The 15,628-nt window shown below is 35.5% G+C and overlaps 2 protein-coding genes across 3 annotated transcripts; one reads left to right on the top strand and one right to left on the bottom strand.

Moving 5' to 3' along the window:
* LOC18783002 (serine/threonine-protein kinase HT1) lies at positions 206–6,050 on the top strand. Of its 2 annotated transcripts, XM_020560175.1 has the most exons (13): positions 207–708; positions 826–900; positions 986–1,081; positions 1,679–1,764; positions 1,904–2,024; positions 2,344–2,423; positions 3,298–3,360; positions 3,787–3,905; positions 4,305–4,390; positions 4,667–4,788; positions 5,163–5,274; positions 5,417–5,515; positions 5,785–6,050. In XM_020560175.1, exons 1-12 carry the CDS (start codon positions 373–375, stop codon positions 5,513–5,515), a joined length of 1,395 nt encoding a protein of 464 aa, XP_020415764.1. In that variant the 5' UTR covers positions 207–372; the 3' UTR covers positions 5,785–6,050. The 2 variants fall into 2 exon arrangements, with proteins under 2 accessions (XP_007215345.1, XP_020415764.1); XM_007215283.2 differs by lacking the exon at positions 5,785–6,050 and having other exon boundaries at positions 206–708; positions 5,417–5,783.
* On the bottom strand, positions 6,171–8,453 carry LOC18782048 (ATP-dependent DNA helicase PIF1). The gene is made up of 2 exons (XM_020560174.1): positions 8,171–8,453; positions 6,171–8,018 (listed from the first exon to the last, which is right to left on the bottom strand). Exon 2 carries the CDS (start codon positions 7,945–7,947, stop codon positions 6,400–6,402), a length of 1,548 nt encoding a protein of 515 aa, XP_020415763.1. The 5' UTR covers positions 7,948–8,018; positions 8,171–8,453; the 3' UTR covers positions 6,171–6,399.

Consider the following 15,628-nt stretch of genomic DNA (forward strand, 5'->3'; position numbering starts at 1 on the left):
GGGTGGAAGAAGATGGGGTTGGTGTGATGGCGGCGTGCCGCCAACTCTTGCAACTGTTTTATTGTTATTGACGACGACCACTAGACAGTGAGAATATGTTTTTTGTTTTTTCATCATTTTTAATTTTAATCAAGAAAGAGAAAGAAAAGAAAAGAAAAATAGGAAAAAGAAAATTCCACACCCCACCACAGAACAGAGTAGCTGAGGTGACCAAGTCCCTTTCTTTCACAATCGTGCTCAGAACTGTTTCTGCTAAAAAAGCCTACAACTTTATTCTTATCCTCCCAGTTCATCTCTCCTCTAAATTTGTTTGTTTTCTCATTCTGCACCCAAATCCCAAATCCCAAATCCTTCTTCTTCTCCATTCCATACATGGAAGCCATGCCACAACCTCTACAACCTCCACAACAAGCAGCAGCAGCAGGGACCCGGTTCACTCTGCTGAAGCAGTCGTCGCTCGCACCGGACCGGGAGGACTCGGTGACGCTGGAGCCGGTTGATCCGCCGGTGAGGCTGATGTACATGGCCAACGAGGGCGACTTGGACGCCATTGAAGAGCTCTTGGACTCCGGAACCAATGTCAATTTCAGAGACATTGATGACCGCACCGCTCTCCACATCGCCGCCTGCCAGGGCCGAACCGACGTCGTTCAGTTGTTGCTCAACAGAGGCGCCGAGGTCGACCCACAAGACCGCTGGGGCAGCACTGTAAGACATTTCACTGCCAATTTTGTCACTTTGGGTTTGTTTGTATGTGTGTATCGGTTGCTAGCAATTGCTTTGCTTAGTGCCAAGGACTCAGTGAGTGATTTATTTGTTCAACAGCCTCTTGCAGATGCAATGTATTACAAGAACGATGATGTGATCAAACTTTTAGAGGAGCATGGCGCTAAACCTCCGGTATTTAGTGGATTTTATGTCATCTACTTGTATTTGGGTATGCAAAGTTCCACAAATTGAGTAGTTTGGTTCTTCCAAATTTTAGATGGCTCCCATGCATGTCCAAAACGCACGTGAAGTCCCAGAATATGAGATTGATCCTACTGAGCTTGATTTCTCCAACAGTGTTGATATAACTAAGGTACGTCTCATGAGTCATATCATGGGAAAAGGTCCTATACTATGGGGTAGTCAATGGTTTTTATTTTGTTTTAAGAGGTCTGATTCAAGTACACGGTGACACAAGGCAAAGGCTCCTCCTTTCTAACTGATATAATAAGCAACTAAGCAGCTAATAAAGCAATTATAAATGGCAAAATATGACAAGGGATTGAAGTTGAAACTCAGAAGTTTGGGTTTCTGGGTGCAAGAGAACCAGCTCCACGTCAAATCTATGTGACCATAATGGCTCGTTTGTCTTGGTGCATGCATCTAGTTACTGAGCATGATATTTCTGCTGGGCTTATGAGGAGCTATATACCTCTGGCTGGGTTTAACTAAAATTTCCACATTTCCACATAGAAATGAAGGAAGTGAAAAAGTAGACTAGTGAAACTTCATACGTCTATGTGACTAGTTTTATGTGGGCGTCTGTTCAATGAGCTTAAGATAAAAGATTCAGTTGAGTACGGATTACTATTGATTAAGGTACTGGGTATGATGGGTTTAATGGTGATATTGATCTTGATTGCGTTATTCAGCTGTTTATTCTGTGTTTTTCCATTGAAATATATGATAGGGAACCTATCGCATTGCATCTTGGCGTGGAATTCAAGTTGCAGTTAAAACACTCGGGGAGAAAGTATTCTCTGATGAAGATAAAGTGTGGGTTTGTCTTACTTTAGGCATAAGTTTTTGTCTGTATATTATTACTGTTATACTTTCTAGTGTAATTTTGATAAGACTTAAAAAGTCTTGAATCTTTATTTTTTACTGGAGTTTTAATTGCTGAATGGAATTTCAGAAATGCATTCAGGGATGAGCTTGCTTTACTTCAGAAGATACGACATCCAAATGTTGTCCAATTTTTGGGTGCTGTAACACAAAGCAGTCCAATGATGATTGTCACAGAATATCTACCCAAGGTCTAACTGAAACATGAGAAGAATTTAGCTTAATATCTTCCCTGAAAAACATCATTCATTCCTACGTCTTACATGTTTCATCATCTTGTGTCTGAGTATTTGATTTTGACTTAATTCAGAAAACACTTGCATTGCATTGAGATTACAAAATAAAGGCATAAACGGTTAGTAGTAGTACAAACAAAATGAGGCCAATGTATTGTGTGGTTGTTTGGCATCATACACAATTGTAAAGATTTAATATATTTTTTATTGTCTTTTTCATCAGAATATCATTACATTCAAAGCTTTTGTTGAGCCTTTATTTTTACTTTTGCAGGGAGATTTTCATGCATATCTTAAAAGGAAAGGTGCATTAAAGCCAACAACAGCAGTAAAGTTTTCACTTGATATTGCTAGGTCAGTCAAGTGGCTTGTACACTGAATTTGTTTGCAAGTTTTTGTGGAAATGTGAATGGTCATTACATGTGCCTGATCTTGACATGGAATCTGATGTTTCCATGCTATATTATCAAGTTGGAGTTCTATTATTTTGTGTGTGGAATTTGAGGTGTAATTCTTTTAATTCCTTAAATAATTTATAGCAAGTGTCATTTCTTTTAATATTCGTAGTACTTGATTGACTTGAATCATAGCATACCACATTCGTGGATTTCCTTAATTTGATACAAGGATGGTCATTGGGGAGGTTTTTTGTTTTGGAACTTACCAGCAGTTAAAATCATAAGGTCAGCTGCTTGGTCCGCATTGCCTCCGTGAGAATTACATTCCCTATGGAGACATCCCATTAAAAGTGAGAACTCTAATTCCCTGTAGGGTTAGAAAATTTCTGGGGTGGGAATTCAAATATGGGGTGAAGATAATGAAAATGAAACTAACTATATAATAGAAAATCCAACGAAGAGCAGTCAGCCAATTACTTGTTTCCTCTGTTATATTGCAGTTTTTGGATCATATTGGAGTGTTACAGTGAAGCTATGTATGCTTGGTTGTATAGGTGTTTTGTTGTCACTGCTTGAATCATTGAATGGACTTGAAGGCCAAGTTGGTTAGTTTTGGTATCTACCTTTTATCTACTGGGGCCATGGTTTTTGGTATCTACCTTTTATCTACTGGGGCCATGGTTTTGTGTGGATCAAATGCAAACAGTATTCTTTGATTGAGTTTGTGGTTTTGGCATTCGTGGTGGTGGAAGGTGGATGATTGCTACCTATTATAGCTAGGCAATTTCATGTGTTCTCTTAGCTTAATGAGCACTATACTGATATTGCAGGGGGATGAATTATCTTCATGAGCATAAACCTGAAGCAATAATTCATCGAGATCTTGAGCCCTCGTATGCTCTCTCTCTCTCTCTCTCGTGCATTATTGCTTTTATTTTTTCTAGTGGCAAAACAGATGTAAACCAGCATAGTTTTACTTATATATTATCTGAGTCATCAGCAGGAAACTTATAAAATGAGCCATTGAGCGCAGGAAGGACAGTGGAATGTGACCAAGTAATATAAATGGGTGGAAAACTTAAGTTGAAGCCTAAACGGAACAAAATTGAGTGGGCGCAGTTTGGGCACAAATTGATAACTTGCATTCTTTCTTTCACTCCTCTTAGTTTAATAAATTGTTTGAAGCACTGTGGATTTTTTTCATCTTAGCTGAGCATGTGAAGCATCATAGTTATATGCTGGCATGAATCGTGCACTATCGATAAATAAATGGTTGAAGCTGTTGATAGTTTTTTAATTGTTCGTGAGTAAGATAACAGAAACATATTGCGGGATGATTCTGGGCATCTGAAAGTTGCAGACTTTGGGTTGAGCAAGCTACTGAAAGTTGCAAATACAGTTAAAGAGGACAGACCTGTGACTAGTCAAGACACTTCTTGTATGTTGCTCCTTTTCTGAACATTATTATCTTCCATTTATTTGATCAAAGCTATTCTGTGTGTAAAATTGTAGAGTCATCCAATCAATTCTAGTCTTTATTAAGAAATAAAACCCAGCTTGTTTGGATGACAATTTTGCTAATTTTAACTGGGAGGGGGAATACACCCTCATTTTATTGCATGGGTTGCTAACCCTATTAGAATCCCACACGGGCTCTCTTGTAATTTAGTTAGAGCTCTAGAATCTTAGCAATTCTTTGTCTCCTAAATGTTAGACATAACAGGATAAGGCTTAGGCTTATGTAAACATGTAATCATTCCAATTTTGAATATATCTGGTACTTCCTATCAGCATGTAGGCCTATTGTTGCTGATATAATGAAATCTCCAATGAACAGGGAGATATGTGGCTCCTGAGGTTTACAGAAATGAAGAATATGATACAAAAGTGGATGTTTTTTCATTTGCTTTGATCTTGCAAGAGGTACTCTCTCTCTCTCTCTCTCTCTCTCTCTCTCTCTCTCTCTCACACACACACACACACACACACACACACACACACACACATCTAGATAGAACCCTTTTTTTTTTCTTTAGTTATTTTCTGACCAAGTTTGTTGTCATTTGTTCGATGTTTATACGCTCAATTAATTTCTGTTCATTAATGTTTTCCAATTATCAGGTGTTTGTGCTCTTGATGGTCTAAGCAAAAATTACATTTTCAATGATTGAAGATAATATTTACCCTTTTTCTTTCCAGATGATTGAAGGTTGTCTACCATTTTCTACAAAGCCAGAAAAGGAAGTTCCTAAGGCATATGTTGCAAATGAGCGCCCACCATTTAGAGCTCCACCAAAGTATTATGCACTTGGATTGAAGGAGTAAGTTGTTTGCATGTATATGTGAGGTGTCATTTTCTTTATGCCTACCCACTTGTTTGTTGGTAATTATTTTGATATATTTTGTGGTACTAAAAATGAGTTTTTGACCAGTCTTCCAAACTGTTGCTATCTACACCTCATGATTATAAACAAGTTTGGCTCCCTAATTGTTGGAACCTAAAAGCTTTGAAGATGGGGGAAACAAAGCTTTCTATTTGATTTTTATTTTATATAAAAATGATTATATTGTGAAACTCCAATTTGAGAGGAAAATCCCTTGTTCCGTTTGCTCAAGATCTTTTATATACTGGGGTATATTCTCTTTGATAGGGGGAGCTCCTTGTTAAGAAAGCTTACTTGAAGTTTGTGTACAGGTTAATTGAGGAATGTTGGAGTCAGGATCCGTTCAAGAGACCAACATTCAGGCAAATAATTAAGAGGTTGGATGACATTAATACCCAGTTTGCTAGAAAAAGACGCTGGAAGGTGCATTCTCTCTCTGCCCAAATTACCTGGTTTTGACACTTGGAAATGCATTTTCTGGGATACTTGATTTCCTTTCATACATCTGCTGGAAATTTGGCTGTTATTGTAAATTCACCTCTGCAATTTCTTGTATTTTATACAGGGTATGCCACTTAAATGTCTCCAGAATCTCGAGGCCATGTTGAAGAAGGATCGTACATGCCCAAGCAGCCGTTCATCTACCCAGTCTACAGTGAGATGAGTAAGTATTGCCTCATGTCAGGCAGGACTAAAAGCTCTTTTTCTCCTCCAACTGAGGAAGCTTTTTCTAGCACAGTTTGTGAGATAGTTATACCTTTTTGCCAGCATGCCAAGTTTGCCTCTTAGTTGGGCCAACAGATGCTGTGTAATACAATGGGTAATGCTATTCTCACATGAAGAATTTGTAGAGTTTCTTCCAACTGGAGCATTTATTTCTTCTTTTTTTAAACAATAATAATCATAACAAAACTACACTTTGGTTGTTCTTAGGAATGGTCCCCAGCTTTATGGCTTATTGGGTGGCGTTGTTTGGTCTTTAAATCCAGAGACAATTTGGAAGGGGACTTGCAGCTTTAACATTTGCAAGCCAACCCAAGTTACTGAATCGTTTTATCAAGATCAAGTTGTTGCAGTACATTTGTCAATTACGAAAGGACCTAAATGCCATGTGGGTAAAATTTCACAAGTTCTAATCCCCTCAATATGTGAAACATACATTCATAAATAATAAATCATCCACCGAAAAGACAAAAAAAGAATCGCTTATGGCAGAAAAGATAAGGTAAATGGAAATGTTAAGCCATATGTGCTCCAAGTCTTCATCTCTGTGAGTAAACACACACGCACAACAAAAAAAACAAAAATTATCTCTCATTTGATAAGGGAAAAAATTAATTAGAATATGCCTAAAACAACTGATAACCATTAACAGTGTTGACAAGATTATATTTGCCAAAAATCTGATCAGATGCTATGTTGAGGGCACCTCTCAGGCTTATTCTATGAACAAGTACTAATTTTTACTCTAGCATCTTTCAGTCTTTTTCCTGGACTGATGGGCATCACAATTCAGAAAGAGAAAATTGGTATTTGTTCCTCCAATGTTTATTTGATGTAAGCCCGCATGTATTTTCTGCCATTAATTTCCTGGCTGCTGTTATCATTGCTGCCATTTTTGTTCTGGCTGACATTATCATCCTCACCCTCCTTATCTTGTTCACTAGTAAATTTGTTATAAAACTGCGCAACCTTAGGGTGCACCTTAATCTTCGAAGGGTCGAAACCAGATAAATACAGGCCTTCCAAGCTTCTCACTCGGGAAAGAGCTACATAAACCATTCCATTTTCGAAAGCTCTAGAGAGATCGGTGTGAAGGCGGTCAAGAGTCATGCCCTGACACTTGTGAATGCTTGAAGCCCATGCCAATATGAGAGGTAGCTGCTCTCTTTTAGCGACTGAATCTCCCTCATTCGCAGTCCATGTATTTGGTTCAATCGTCATTTCTAACCCCGAATCAAATCTAACAACCGGTAGCAGCCCATCATCACATATTCTTGTCACACCCACATCCTCTGACTCATAAAATCCTGTAACAGTTCCAGTGGCACCATTCACCAGGCCACGCCAAGTATTCAAATTTTTTACCAGCATCACCCTAGCATCTTCGCACAGGGCAATTTCTTTAGGCGCTATCCCCTGTTCAAGCTGTCTCTTCAAAGAATCCTCCCCGCTATCAACAGCTGTATAAACAACAAGTTCATTGCCCAAGCTTGCCAATCTACTTGAATTCACTCTATTTACGTCTTCATTCCTTGGATAGAGTTGTACCACAGTAGGATCTGGCTCGGCTTTTGAGCAAGACTGTTCTAGTAACTTTAAGTCTTCAGGATCACTCTCCCCTCTTCTTATACCCTGAAGCAACTTGATCAGTTGAGGGTCAGATTGCCGAAAAACCTTGGTAAGGTTAACTTGTAAGTCAAAGCTAGAATCCCAACACTCAGCTTCAAATGCAAATTCCTTACCCCCTGAATTCTGTTGAGGTTTAACAGGCGGTAACTGAAAGAAATCCCCACTCACAACAAGTTGAATCCCACCCCAAACTTCATCGACTTGCTTAATGGCTCTGGCAATGAAGTCAAGACTCTCAAACAACTCTGCATCAACCATGCTACTTTCATCTAAAACCAACGCCTCGGCTTTCCGCCACCTCTTATAAGCCTTATCATTTTTGGAAATCCTATGTAGCAAAGTGTCCCTATCAGCCATGGCACATCCAATACCAGCAAAAGAGTGAAGGGTCTGCCCACTAATTGCGCAAGCCGCAACACCAGTAGGTGCGGTGACAAAAACCTTTGAAGGTCCGTGACGTTTCTTCAATTGTTTGATAATATGCTTAACCAAGATTGTCTTCCCGGTCCCCGCAGAACCGGTAATGAACACAGATTTTCCCTCAGAAATGGCTGACATGACTTGTTTTTGTTGGTCAGTCCATTGAACTCTCTCTCTGGTTTTAGTGTTTTTGGCCTCTCCCTCTCTAGCTTTGTATCCGCTCTTGTATTTACCTTGAGCCCATTTCGAGTTTTTGCCAGTGATTTTGGTGCTAAAATTTCTATGCGCAGACAATGCACAGCCAAAAAACTTCATACCCAACATTTTTCCTTTTCAACTCCTTTCTGGGTCCTCTAAATTAGGCTCTCTTTTTTCCCTTCTCATATTTGGTAACACTAACAGATACAACAAGATGCACAAAGCATCATCAATATGAAAGGGAAATAGTGCATATGGTGAAATGAGATTGCTTGATATTAGGGACAAAGTGAAAAACAGTAAGAGAATATAGCAGAACCGAGAAAGCAAGGAAAGATTCGAGCTTTACCTTTCAGATTGTGCTCGGAATATGTACTGAGAGAAATTTTTAAAGTATTTCCTAGCCAGCCCCAACAATCTCTATCTCGAAATTAGGCTTCTTTAATCTGGAGAAGTTATGATACTGATATACAAGAAGAAGACGTGCTTCCTGCCAAAGTTGAAATGGTCGAAGGTGGGCAACCCCACTTCTTCATTGACAATCTTGGGCTTGTGTTCTTTTTTTTTGGGCTTTTTGGGCTTCATTGTAACTATTTCAATTTTGCAACTTCACTATTTAATTATTTGTCAATACACTTCATTATATCATAATTCCCTTTTTTTTAGGAAAAATCTATATCCATATCTTGAGCTCTAATAAGACCCACCCTGCATTGTATTTTAATAATATGATCTGTCTATTTTTTAGGTATTCATTTAAATATCATTTTTACAAAAAATCACTTGAATCGGGATTCCATTAACCACTCAATTAAATGGTTATTTTAGTGTTTTCTTAAAGCACCGTATTCATACATTTTGTTAAGCACCGTGTTCACACAACTAAATGTCTTATGGTTTCTGATTTGCCTAATTTTTTGCAAGAATGGTCTATGAGTAAAGAATTGAAAAATATACAGTTTGGATTGTTGAAATTAAATTCGTAGTGGGGCTCAAAGGGTATCCCTCGATGAAAAGGGACTATTTATCTATATATTTAAAAGTAGTAAGAATGGTAAAACATTTAAAATACCCAAAAATTCCCTTAGTTAAAGAAAATGTTAACAAATGAACATTTTCATTACATGGGTAATATAGTAAATTAACAATAGTTTTATATTAAAAAAATTTGAAAAACAAAAACAAAATGAGAGCATGGTTCCTATTTTTATGAGATACAACTACACTCATTTCCTCTTTATTAATTTAAATTGAATTACTAATATATATATATAAATTAAAACATATATCTATATATATAAAGTAAAAGGCATAGAATGGTAAAACATTCAAAATACCAAGAAATGCCATTGGTTAATGTAAATATTAAGAATTGAAATTATTAATTAAATGAGGATAATATGGTAAATTCATATTTTTTATATTTAAAAAATTAAAATTAAAAGAAAAATAATATAATAGATCCTATTTTTATGGAACACAACTACCCATTATCTTTTTTAATTCTAAAATAAATTTAAATTTTAAAATAAAAAGTCTCTCGCAGAGCATAAGTGCGTGCGAAGAGGCTAGTATGTATAAAGCAAAAGGCAGAGAATGGTGAAACATTCAAAATACCAGAAAATGTCATTGGTTAATCCAAACATTAAGATTAAACTTATTAATTAAATGAGGATAATATGGTAAATTTATACATTTTTATATTTAAAAAAATTTTAAAAAAATCATATAATGAATCCTATTTTTATGGAACGCAACTACCCATTATCTTTTTTAATTCTAAAATAAATTTAATTTTTTTTATAAAAAAAAACCTTGTCACAGGCGTGGAAGCGCATGCGGAAAGGCTAGTATTAAGCAAGGTTCTTTTATACAAAAAAAAAAAAAACTAACTAAACTTTTATTATTATTAATATTTGCGTTCTCATAACTAGCCTGCCAATTGGCCTTTTTATTTTTCTCTTTTTTATTTATATTAAATTTGTTTACATATGCAAATACCATTTCTTTTTTACATCAGGTAAATATATAGATATTTAGAAAGAAAAAAAATTAAAAAATTGAAAAGAAAACATTTTTAAAAATGTGGGTGGAGTGGAATGAAGAGTAAAAAGAGGAATGTGGATGGATTGGGGGAGTAACTTCCTCTATATAATTACTTAGGTGAAATTTAATTTTTATTTTATAATTGAGAAAATTAATATTTTACCATTTCACCTTGATTATATTAATTTGCAGTCCTTTTAACATTTTGGTTAATTCATTTTTTGTCTTTCACTTTATATATAGATTATATTGATAAATCTAGACTTTAGACTTCATTTGTTAAGGGGAAAAAAACAGAATATGAATGATCACTATATATATGGCCCAATACTTCTCTACAAACAATTTGGTAAAATTCTCTCCAAACAATTACATACAATTTCTTAATTTCACTATAAAAAAAAAGCAGCAATAGTCACCATTATTTGGTGATATTTTGGTGACTAATGCGGGGGTGACTAAAGGCTTTAGTCACCAAAAGGCTTTTTTTGGTGACTAAAGCCTTTAGTCACTCCTACATTAATCATCAAATAATAGTGACTATTGCTATTTTTTTTACAGTGTTTTGAAATTATCCGTTCTCCATTAGATTAAAATGGTCCAATTGATCATATCTTGGGTTGAGTTATTCGAAGCAAAAGCACCTAATTTCATATCAATTTTGGGCATGCAAAGATACTTACATCATGGCAAAAAGAGAAGAAGAATTATTAGCATGAAAATAACTACTTTCAACATTTGACTACGTAGAAAAGTGTGATCCCTTTTTCAGAATGATGCACATATATTTAGTATACAATTTTTGTCCATTGAAATCATCAAATAGTGGGTTACAAAGCAGACGACATATTGATCACCTATGCATCATTCATTGAGAATTTTAGAAAGCATTTTGAAGTAATTCTCATCGCTTTTATAGAATGATGATATAATTATGATTCACTGATAGAAAAAGAAGGAACACCTCTTGAGTTATAAACCCTAGACAACATGCAGGTGACCCCCTGGTTTTTGTTTTTTTGTTTCTTAAACATATCTGAGTGAGAGAGAATCTTTTTAGCAATTACTAACTAGTTATTATTATTAATGAGCTGCTGCTGCTGCTTCAGCAGCAGACTCTTCTTCCATCTCTTATTGCATCCCTGAGCCTCATCAGTCGTCATCTATATATCTACATGAGAGAGAGAGAGAGAGAGAGAGAGAGAGAGAGAGAGAGAGAGAGAGAGAGAGAGAGATGGTGACATAAGAAGAAGGGTGGTAAGTAACCGTATATAAGGTCCAATGGAAAATGACCAAACACAAATTACACAAACGAAAAGGTGAAAAAGTACACTTAATTTATGAGTTGCATGCACTGCTATCATCGCCAACACCTGCTCTGCTGCTCATGAAGATTTGTCATGATCTGCATGCATGCATGTGTACTGCTTTTAACTGCATTCATGTTTCATGTCTGGAAAATTCAAACAGACGAGTTTCATCAGGCTTTGCCATTAAAACTAATAATCTAATTAATTCTGCTAATCACATCTTGTAATGAGTAATTTAGGATTCAGTACTCTAGAACATGCAGGATCGACAGACACGGAAAATATTGAAATTAATTGGTTGGATTTTGGAGTTTTTTTGGACTACATAGTCTGTGAAAGTTAAATACAATCGAAATTGGAAAGAGACAGGAGACAAGGGTCTCGTTGTCTGTGCATGGCCTCAAATTTTTGGCCAGAGCGATCCTTCTCCACTTAATTACGTGCAACTTGGGGACCTTCTGCTTGGAATTATCAACTGTTTATTCTCCCAAATTCGAAGCAATCGAGGAGAGAGAGAGAGAGAGAGAGCAACTCTAAATTGTAATCCACATCAATCCGATTCCCTCACTTCCAAGTTCCTATGCCAACGTGTTGCTTCATTTTATGCATTTCATTTCCAATAAGTTTTAGAAGCTCTTGATTTTTGGTTTTTTCACTATACTAATTTAGAGGTGTCTATAAATAGGACCTTACTTCTCACCAAAGAAAGGTGTATTTGGTTGTTGAGCCTTGGACTCATTCTATTTGTGCAAATAGACTTGAGTCATACAGCGATTCAGTTGGACTGTTGTATCCTGAAAGGGACAGATTAAGAAATATATTGTTGCACCGGTTCGTGGGTTTGAATTTTCTAAAAGAGAGCGAGACTTCCACGCCTCAACTTAATTGTCTTCATGCTTCTTGAAAGACAAATATTATTAATTTTATCGTAATTTCACCGACTTAACGCACTTGACCAACAAAAGAAAAACTTCTTATTTGTTTGACAACATAATTTGGTAACACGATCTGATAAGAAAAACATGAACTTATATGTTTCAATTTGTTTCTTTTATTTTTTCAATGAAAAAGGAAAGAAAATATATGAATTATTTATCAAAAGTTGATGAAGAAGGCAATGTTTGGTGTGCGTGAGAACATAATGACCGCTTCTTTCTTTACTTTTACATGGGCTTTTATGGCCAAAAAGTACACCCTGCAAAAACGCACGCACAAACACAACTGTGAAAACTGGCTTTCTGGGATATTAATAAGGATTAATTAAGGCTAATCACTGCATGTCAAATGCGTGTGAATACATAAATAGAAACAATATTACGTCATGCTCAATACTTAATTATCTCTTGGTAGACAAGGCGAAGTGGAGGCTCTGAGTCTGAAGTCTGATATATCAAGTGAATCATGTGATTACGATTCATCAATTGTTCCTTTGTCACATGCATGCCATGAGTGTCCAAAACATTAAATAAATTCCCAATTCCCAAATAATATGCACACATATATATATATATATATATATATATATATACCCCTAAATCTAACCTTTTTAAATTCTACCTGTGTCTAGCTAGATGCCTAGCTTTTTTGCACCAAAAGCAAACCCTATATAGGCCTAAGCTATTGCGTACTTGCCTATATGCATGTTCTGAAGAGTCTGGCTACATCCTACATGAGGAACTCAATTATAATCACAAACTCTTGATCGACAAAATTAAACATAATTCCTACTAAAACAGTTACCATATTAAGATATAGAAGGCTTATAACCCTGATCCGTGTAGAATATTTGAGTTTATTTAATTTGTGTGAATTGAGATATGTACAGGTAAGTCTGAGATGGCTTTCGTCCCTCAACTTACATGTAGCTCCATGTAATCTCTTAAAGTGCACAGTTTCGAAACAAAAGTCCGATTAAGATATTTAGCCTTATGCTTTCCTCAGTTAAGATATTTTGACTTCTTGGCTCTTCCAGAAAAACTCTTCTGGTTCCGTCCTAATGACAACCACTTATAAGTTACACAACAACCAACTCCGCTAAAAGTTGGCCCACTTTTAATTTGAAGAATGTTAACCATTAAACAAACCCAATAATTCCACATGCCCTACATTGAGATAAGAGTAGTTGTTTTAATGGGCTAAATTCGGCACACTGTTTATTTCAATTCAAAATTCAGAAGTAGAAAACACAAAGAATTGAGCTCTCAACCAAAACAAGTAAAGTCAGAATCCAGAGAATTAAGGACAGAAAAAAAAACGTAATTAATCATTAAAAAAAGGATCAAAAAGCATAACATGATGCTAATTAAGATGACGCGCCTCGTAGGGGACGTTTTGATTTGATTTGATATGAATGAAACCTGTTAAGAGAACTGTGAATGTGAGTCACAATAATAATCAGAAAATCCAAATGCAGGACAACGAAGCACGTGCGTCAGGAAGAGCAAACACCAAAAAGCTGCTAAACAAACATAAATTATTAAAAGCAGATAAAAGGCGGGAAACTAAACAGCCCGAATTTCTAGAAAAGTAATCACAAGGATAAAACTTATTTAGAAACCCCACCAAAACCCAAAAAAAAAAAAAAGGACCGAAAGAGGAAAGAATTTAATAACAAAACACTCATTCCTTTCCTTCCTCCTGTTTTCTTTCTTCTTGATTCAGTCTCGTCTCGACTCGATCGGTACAATGAGAAGCCCTTTGATTATTTTTGATAGATATTGCAGCTCACTCTTTTCATGCATGCAGATATGCAGCTCAGTCTGTGACGAGATGGCCAAGAGCAAGAGGGAAGAATCTTTAGTTTGGTTACCTAATTCTATACTTATGATGAAGATATTATCTATAGATAAGTACTATTTGTTTAATTAACTATTAGCCTGAAACTTTTACCAAAATCATTTGTGACATGCATCATTAAAAAATTTGTACGGAATGATGGTCTCTTCATTGCCGATTGATTTTAGAATAAAATCTTAACTTTCTTTATGATATCAGAAAACGTTTGTCCTCTATATGTTATTTACGTTACCTTGTTAAATTATCTACGTGTTAGAAATCTTGTACGTGTTTTATGTCACCCAATTAATTGTTTGCATACACACCTTGCATGGTTTGGAATCTGAAGATTTTCTCCATAGATGGGTCAATTTTTCTTCTCGAACATCTCTCTAGGGAGAATTCTTCTTCTTCCATTTACATCTTTAATTTCTTTTTCCCACTTGAACGAAAAATTAACACGACTTTTGTAATCTACCGTTAGAAATATTTTTACTCGTCACTTTAATCTAAGATAGGTGTATTTTCACCACCCTTCTTAATACTTGACACATGTCCATGAACATAATCATAATTAACTCTTTGCTTTGTATTTGTAAAACCATGATTATGCCTCTAAATACCTATCAAGTGTGTTGAAAAAAATGATAATGATATACCTTGAATTAAATGGTGATTTAAAATACTCTCATTTACCGTTTGTCTCTTTCGTCAAGAGAGCTTATTATTTCAGATTCCAACCCAAACCATCTCCAATATTACATGCATGCACACACCTCCACTGAAAATGTCATGGAATTTGTTACTCAAAAATAGCTAATAAATAAGAGTGTAGGTTTATCGTTTACGCACCAAACAATACTTTGATATCTTTAACCCCTTGGCAAAGATTATGAAGCAACGTGAGAATAGAATGGCTAAAATTTTATCCTAAAACATATAACTCTTGGTACATGTAAAATTTGTTTAAGTACTCCTAAAAACCTTAAGAATAAACAAGGAATTAAAATAGGAAAATAACAAAATTTTCAAAAACTGCAAAAACTTTAAAACTGAATTTCGAGCTACTAAACGATCTCGGATGCCCCAAAAAACCCATATATCATAGCAAAGCTTTGAATTTTAATCGTAACTATGTTCCCTTGAATCGATGAATCATGGCTTGATTATGATTTCAGAGTCCAAATGTACAGTTTGACTAATTTCTCTTTGCCCACCTCTCTCCAACACCTCTTCAACTATTTCTACCATCTGTTATATATCAGATTAGTTCAACTACCATATCACTCACCAGTGGTATATTCCTTCTTCTTCTTTGTTTCCGACAGTGATAAATGTTCCATTTATTACGATGTTTTCCTACATTTATTTAAAATTTGGTTGTGTTTGATGTCAAATTCAAAAAGCAGGTGACACGCCTACTAGCTCAAGCCCATAGATAGCGTCAAGGAATTGAAATCGCCAATTATGAACAATACTTATTATTCGTATCCCGAGGGAAAAAAAAAGTATATAGACAATGATCACAGTTTCTTTTTTTAATTATCAAAATAACTTCATTCAACTGGAAAAAAAAACTTGCATCAAACGAAATTTGAAAAATCGAAACGAAAAAAATGTAGTCTCGTTAAAACCTTGTCATAGAAATCTTTAAAAAGTAAAATTCAGTATTAAAA

The sequence above is a fragment of the Prunus persica genome, chromosome G3, assembly GCF_000346465.2.
Source record: "Prunus persica cultivar Lovell chromosome G3, Prunus_persica_NCBIv2, whole genome shotgun sequence".
NCBI lineage: Eukaryota > Viridiplantae > Streptophyta > Magnoliopsida > Rosales > Rosaceae > Prunus > Prunus persica.

Coding starts and splice junctions, on each gene's coding strand:
- LOC18783002 (XM_007215283.2), top strand. CDS start 373: ATGGAAGCCATGCCACAACCTCTACAACCTCCACAACAAGCAGCAGCA. Junction 1,765..1,903: donor TTCTCTGATGAAGATAAAGT/GTGGGTTTGTCT, acceptor ATGGAATTTCAG/AAATGCATTCAGGGATGAGC. Junction 2,025..2,343: donor TCACAGAATATCTACCCAAG/GTCTAACTGAAA, acceptor TTACTTTTGCAG/GGAGATTTTCATGCATATCT.
- LOC18782048 (XM_020560174.1), bottom strand. CDS start 7,947: ATGTTGGGTATGAAGTTTTTTGGCTGTGCATTGTCTGCGCATAGAAAT.